The following is a 7,795-nucleotide window of genomic DNA, read 5'->3' on the forward strand; positions in this document are numbered from 1 at the left end:
TTTTAATCCGATATGCAGATTATCTATTTGTTTTCATGAATTGGACGACATTCTTTATTAACAGAAAGTATAGAGGCCCTGCATGAAATTATCGATTGGCTCCAAACAAAGGATTTGAGCCGGTGTCCTTCACCGTAGTTATGGCGGAGTGACAGGACAGAACTACACCCACCCACCGAGTTTGAGCCCCTGTACGACCTAGTTTCATGCCCATATGACAGTTTTTAGTCATTTGACCTCAAATGACCCCTGGGAGGGGAGCCCGGGGGTCGGATGACTTAACGAACATGAACATCTTCTTGCCAGGACAGAACTACACCCACCCACCGAGTTTGAGTCCCGTAGGACCTAGTTTCATGCCCATATGGCAGTTTTTAGTCATTTGACCTCAAATGACACCTGGGAGGGGGCCCCGGGGTCGGATGACTTAACGAACATGAACATCTTCTTGCCAGGACAGAACTACACCCACCCACCGAGTTTGAGTCCCGTAGGACCTAGTTTCATGCCCATATGGCAGTTTTAGTCATTTGACCTCAAATGACCCCTTGGAGGGGGCCCGGGGTCGGATGACTTAACGAACATAAACTTCTTCTTGCCAGGACAGAACTACACCCACCCACCGAGTTTGAGCCCCGTACGACCTACGACGGCCTCACATTAGCAGTCACAGACAAAACCTAAATCTACAGAATATATCCATTACTTGTCTCGAAAGAGCTCAAAATAAATAACTTAAAAAATTTTCTTGATGTCCTTTAACATGTTTCCATAGTTAACCATCGTTAGCCATGGATATCTATGCTGTAGAACTGACCGATTTATTGGGACGTTTATCGACCATCAACGAGTAATGGTAAGTATTTTTACCCCCCCCCCCCAAACGAAACTAGTTTCATTTATAGGACGTCATCGATCTTTTGGTTTGTTCCCTAAATATTCATTTCATATTAATACCACCTTTTTGGAAAAGTGAGGAGGGAGCAGGAAGGTGGTTTTTGTGTGGGTGTGGGGGGAGGGGTGGGGTGTTTTGCTAAATTGGTAAAATACAACAGTTGTCACGTTGACAATGGCATGCAGCATGCATAGGCCTACATGCTCGTAGCAGTTTTCAGCATCTGCCAGAAAACGAGGCCCTTTTTTTTATTTAGAATATAGACTTTAGAGTTTCACAAAAACACTTGTTTATAACATTTTACTACAGTATTAAAAACTTAAAATGGACTGAAAATTGGAAAAAGAAGTATGGACTGACCCCAAAAAGTGAGGAAAGAAGCGGCCCTGAAACTAACTTTTTTTTTTTAATTTGGCCTCATAAATGTAAATACATGTCGACAAACAAATATTTAGAGGCATCCCTTCTGGGTATTCCTCAGGCCTCGCCCGCACCCCACCCAACTGAATCTATAGAGGAGATACTTTTCAATATGCTGTGTCGTCCAGTAGAATTTTCATTGTCAACAATCATCAAATCTCAAGATCCGATGTCGAATAATACATAAAATAATACATCATCCACTTTATGCGTCAGTTTAATATTTGCATCAAAATATTACCATATACCCCATAGCCTAGGCCTATACGCAGCATCAGAAATCAATGGAAAGATACAATTTCGTGGTAAATAATGGCGATGTTAAGTTTAGTTTAAGATTATCTCTACAACAGCCTTGTCAACAACCGTCCTACTTTTCAATCAAAGAAATGCCTGGATTTCCAAGTTTTCCGTTTGAAAACAACTGGAGTTCAAAATGTTACTGCAAAAAAATGGAAAATATGCAATTAAATTAATGGAAAATCATGGAATTGTCCAAAGTGAGCCTCTCAAATTGAGGATTTCTGATTTTTAACATTTTTGCTGGATTTGTTCGCCTTTGCACACTTTAAAAGTTTGGATTTTCAACAATCATGATTGGACAAAAGTTTGGAAATCCGAACATCTATGTGGTGTGAAATGTGCATCTATTTTGTGGAATAGCCCAGATGGTGCTGTCTGACGCTTTCGTTGAGTTCTCTGCTGCCATCCTGCGAAATAATAATTGTTTTACATGATGATGCAGACCCAGACAGGCGGCGAGTGGCATGATGGTCAGAGATAGTCGGGAAACCGCCCAGCCGTATGGCATTTTCCATATAGGCCTACTCGGTTAGTTGTGTGGGGTTCATTTATCGAACCCCAACTGTTTTAGCTTGCATTTATATTATTTATTAACATAGGCTTATTTGTTTGTGATATTTCAAGCGTTTTAAAATTTCAAAATAATCCCATTCAATTACACGGTTGACGATGGTAATTTACTGAATTTAGAGAATGCACGGCGCATACCACCTGGACCCAGACAGAAAACTACATAAACCCGCGCCCTCAACCCTCAAGTTAAGATAAGGATATTAATGAACTGAGTGCAATGCATTAGTCAAGATAATCGCACGCGCCGTGGAATTATTGCATTTAGCTCGAATTTTGGTATTAAAATTACGAGTCCAAAAAGGGTACATTAACGTTTACAAAATTTATTAGGGGGTGTAGTACCACCTTAAACATCATTCTGATATTTCCCACTGAAAAAGTCTCACCCTCACAAAAAATATTATTCACAGAGAAGGTTTCTTACTTAACTCATGTTCAAATTCAATAGGGAGTGATATTACTTCCTATGATGATCGCAGTAGTTCCATAGCCCTCATTTAGCAATAGGCCTATCTCAAAAATCTGACCTCAGGTTGAGTTCTTTTGTTGTGACGTCACCATCTTCTTGGCTATTTTGGTATAAGCGAAGATTCTCACTGTAAATTCTAATCATTTTCTTGCATTTATAATGAGACACCAATTAGTTTGGGGGAAAACTCTAATTAACACAATTTGTAATTGTTTCTTGATTCTAGGAAAACAATTATAAAATTATATCTCTTTTGTGCAGTTTGTTATCATCACGGGAAAGTAGAAATGCTGAATTGCAGAATTGTAATTTCATGATCCAAGACATTGATATCTCCATGTTTAAGACGTTTGCAAGATGTTACAGGTAAATAGCAACAATAAACACTGATTTAGTTATTTGCAGTATATGAATCAAGAGATATCTGTTATTTACTATAAACAATTGTCAAGTAGTATAAGACAGTAGCATGGTAGATATGGGCAACTGGCAGTGTATATCTATCACGGTTATGCCTATTGTTTCAACATTTTCTCTGCAGGCAGTTACGGCGGCGTAATCAGCGTGAGGGCAGGGTCCCGCGCACCTCCCCGCTCTCCCTCAAATGAAATATTTCAATGGAGGATTGGTATTTTGACGCCCCCTCTCCACACACCCACACACGCACCCCCCACCCACCCACACCCACACGACATGGCAAATTGTCTGCCCTTTGATTGCAATAACTTTGTCTAATATAGTTACGCCACTGCCCAGATTTTAACCACAATGTTTAGCACTCAGTTTAATTTTAGGAGTTGCTACCTGTCTATGATGTGCAGATACACGGCTGCAATTACTGTTCAAGTAGGCCGAGAGGACCAAGATGGCGTTATCCATGGAGGGCTAAATATATAATTCTAGTTTAAAATGCAAGTGGTATAGCACTGCCAATATGGCGAAATTTAGATGCATAATGATATAGTTCTACTTAATTTTAAATAGGCCCTATTAAGTATTAAGCACTGTCCTGTAAAGGCAACAGTAGCCTATTATTGTAATGATTGTATTGTATATGCGGCCTTGCCAAAGTGCCGGGATTTCGACAATGTCATAAATTCGGCATTCATTATTATGTCTAAAGGCCGGAAAATGCTAAGGATAATAGAAATCAGGATGTGACAACACATAATTAGCATGTGTCCAATTCATATGTAAACAGCGTATTGTTATTAAAATGATGGTCTGACCTTACTAGAAGGCGATAATAATGTCTACTGTCTGCAGACAGAGCTTGACTCGAATTTTATGTTGGGTTAAAGTAACTCCTCTGGTTGGGTTATAAACGCGCGTGTCAGAAATTGCTTGATAGTAGGGCGAATCCACTAGTTCTTCAACAGCCACGCATGGCGAGTTTGTTTGAGATAAGCTGATCGACTCAGGCTAAGCACACCACTGGTTACCATAGGCGCTTCTTCCCCATTACGAATGCAGCGTTGCCATTTATCAGCTGAAATTACTAATTTTTACGATCTGCGCATGTTCATTATCCTCTTTAACGTTGCCAACTCAAGAAAATTCGATTTTTCGTCAGTTTTTGTTTTGAAGACGCAGATTGGGTTTTCAATACGCACAGTAAATAACGGTATATATTGAAGGGTTTAAGAATAACTTATCAAAAGAATCTACACCATCATTTCACAACAAGTAGTCCATTTTTATTATAGGAATAAAATCAATTCATCTCTATATGCAACGGAGGAATGTGATATTATTGTCCCTGAGTTTACTATTCTATACACACCATTGAAAGACTCAACCTTCAACAATACAGTAATTACATCATTGCTGAGCTATTGTTTTTTAGCCAATGATTGGTTTAAACCAATCGCTCACCGAGTGCGGAGTACAAGCATAAGCTCATTTTGTAATAGAAGCTACTCTCAGCAGCCGGCGGGAAGGAATTCTTTACCTGGTGTGGACGATGTGCGGCAAGCCATCATTTAATGCCATCACATTATGTAGATCTAATCCATGTCACTGACATCACTGATGACGGTCTAATCATCAACCATGAAATAATGTATTTTTAAACTGTGTTTGGTGGGAATGTTCCCCCGGAATTGTGAGGAAGTGGGTCTTTAGGAGCTGACGTCGTACCGGTGTTTTTAGTCCTGCGAATAGGTAAAAGGGGGGGGTCTTTTACGAGCAGTTAAAATCAAGGGTCTTTCTTGGCTTTTTGGTTATAAATCAACCTGAAAAAAAAACCACCCAGAAATGTGAGAAATGAGCAATTTGGGGGTCTTTAAGAGCCGGAAATTAAAGGTCTTTCAGAGCTCTATTTTGGTCAAATGAAGGGTTTTCCTGAGCTGTGAAATCCAAAAATGGGGGTCTTTTCAGGAACATACCCGTATGGTCATTTTTGTTAAGAGCCCCCGGGCTCTCGTACTCTCAGTTGCACAGTTAGTTTGTTTAGGCGGCGACATGAGAGAAAAACAATACGTAAGGCAGGATCATGCTTATCTAGTGTCTCAAATCTTAGGCCGTATAAAATTAATGTTTTGGTTCTCGTCCAGAGGATTTTCATGAATTGATGAGGGAGGGAGGTTTTTTTTTTTTTTTTTTCAATGTAAAATTAGCATTGTCAGTAGTTTTCGGTCTTCTCCAACAGTGCTCGAGGAAACGATGAGGCCCTTTTTTTTTTTTTCAAATGTGAGATTCTTATGGATAAAAAACTAAAAAAAAAAAAGACTTGGAAGTGATGCTTGTTCTCTAATAAACTTATTCATATGTATGAAGATTTCATAAATCATTCCAAAGTCTTAAAAAATTGAAAAATCTAAAAAAAAAAAAAAATCTGACAAATCCCAGAAATTGAGGAGGAGGGGACGAGAACCAAAATATTAATTTTACACGGCCTTATAGTGAAGAGTTACGGCACGAAGTGAAATTTCGGCGAAATCTGGATTTTTGCGACACCTGTGCGAACAGCCAGCTTAGGTATAGGGATGGTTTGTGGTCACTGGCCTTGTGGGACAGTAATGTAACAGAAAGGTATAACTGTGTGGTACTTACTTATACACGCTACAGAGAAGATAGCGACGACTTCATCCGGAGGCCTGCAATCCTGTTCCGGATAAAAAGGCTGAAGAATATAATTAGCGAAAGTCATGCACGTCAGGATTCGACTTACAGGGGCTACAACAACCATTGTTACCCAGAGCACCATAAACGCTGGAAGATCACCGACGATCTCCTTTATGTAAATATACTCCGCACCAGACCTCGGGATTGTGGTACCCAGTTCCAAAAAGCATAACGCGCCTATGAGGCTAAATAGTCCGGCTCCTGCCCAGACGGTAATGGACATGCCGACAGAGCCGGCATATTTGAGGACCGTCGATGGGGTAAGGAAGACACCAGAACCTATGATGTTACCCACAATGATGGTAATCCCGCTAAACAGGCCCATATTACGTTCTAACCTGACCACATCGCCGCCATTGGCTGAAGGTTTATCAACAACATCTTCGTCTGCGACGGTGGGTTTCTCGTTTGCGTTTCGGTCGACGTCCGTCTTGACACCATTTTGTGATGGTAGAGATTTGTACTCTATATCATCTGCCATTGTGAGATTGAGCTCAGTACGTTTCAAAGGAAATAGCTGGGGAGTATGGAAAGAAGATAGCCTAGCTTCTACGGGCTTCTATGACGAGAAGTATGTACAAAGAAGCTTGGTGCTTGACAGAGCAGATCCGGATGTTTGGATATATCTAGCCGAAGACTGCAGATATGAAAGGTGAAATAAGGTTGACAATAGTTGACTTGTAGTTCTTCATATAGGCTACCTGTCACTTTCCAGAGAGTCAAGTGTCGCGACAATGAATCGCTAGTTCTTTAAATATTTAAGCAGAAAGAGTCGCTTCGATGAGCAGGCAAGATTATGTCAGTTTTAAAAGTACAGATTATAATTTCTCCAGAACTTCATTCAGAACCATCATCATGATCATGATCTTAATACTACAACTTGTTGTGTTTAAGACACTGTATAATTAGAATACAAGGAGCAGCAAATTCACGTGGGAAGATCTCAGCTGATGGAAATGTGACGCAATACTGGACCTCGTTCACAAATAAAGTGCAGCAAGTATTAACCAGTTATATGCGAAAACCGAGAAGATGTTCCAGGTTTGTTTAAATCAGTCCGAACGTTTTCAGTTCCCATTCTATTCTTCATGTGCGTTTTGTGAATCGCCACAAAAGGTATAAAATTCGTGTTGATATTATTATTGTCATTCTAAAGATGTATGTATATATATATATATACATGATATACATTGTATATATATTAATGTGGAAATGCAATTTTGTATTAGGTCTATTTACCAATAGTATACCATGAGGCGTAATCATGCAGCATACATCAATACAATATTATCAGTTGGAAGTTATGTAACTATTTAGTTAAGTATATCCCTGGATTGTCTTCGTACTATGCCCGGATATCTTGTGCATACGTAGTCTAATGGTTCACCATCATAGCGACTCTGATAGCGACCTGTAATTTGTTGGTATCTTATCATTAACGCACTATCCTTAACACCATGTTCTTAGAATTCTGTCAAAGGTAATGTATAATGTGCGTAAGATTTTTAAGTTTGCATTTCGTGCAGACACAGACCTTTATGTTTTTCACGGCAGTGAAATGATGCCAATTTCCCCCACATCTCATATGCACAGTTTATCCCTTACATATTCTGTGCAGCTGTGTCATGAATAGGTATTGTAGCCCACCAGCCCTGTGGTTAAGAGTCTAGGAAATAATTCCTAATATCTCATACCCTAGTTTATCTAATCTTGCCTCACATGACAACTTACTAATTAGCCCTAACCCGGAAAAGAGTCTGTCCAGTGTAGGAATTTTCTAGCTTTTTTTTAGAAACATGTTTGCAATTGGCTTATAGCCATCACATGCTGACAATACACATAACTGATTGGTTAATCAAAACTAGCAGGTAATGACCAGGCCTAATTACAAAGTAAACATATCATTCTGTATAGAAAACTGTGCAGCAGGCGATTTACTTCAGAAAATTACTACATTGCACAAAACTAAGTCCATTATCTATAGTTAATTGAATGTTTATTGACTCTTG

The 7,795-nt window shown here is 39.5% G+C and overlaps 1 protein-coding gene across 1 annotated transcript; it reads right to left on the reverse strand.

Annotated features, from left to right (window-relative positions):
- Window positions 1-5,658: 5,658 nt before the first annotated feature.
- On the reverse strand, window positions 5,659-6,267 carry LOC140141903 (putative L-type amino acid transporter 1-like protein MLAS). Its single transcript, XM_072163783.1, has one exon. It carries the CDS (start codon window positions 6,265-6,267, stop codon window positions 5,659-5,661), a length of 609 nt encoding a protein of 202 aa, XP_072019884.1.
- Window positions 6,268-7,795: the final 1,528 nt, after the last annotated feature.

Source organism: Amphiura filiformis, chromosome 2, assembly GCF_039555335.1.
Source record: "Amphiura filiformis chromosome 2, Afil_fr2py, whole genome shotgun sequence".
Lineage (NCBI taxonomy): Eukaryota > Metazoa > Echinodermata > Ophiuroidea > Amphilepidida > Amphiuridae > Amphiura > Amphiura filiformis.

What these genes read in the sequence shown, in the direction of transcription:
- LOC140141903 (XM_072163783.1), bottom strand. Translation starts at nt 6,267, where the DNA reads ATGGCAGATGATATAGAGTACAAATCTCTACCATCACAAAATGGTGTC.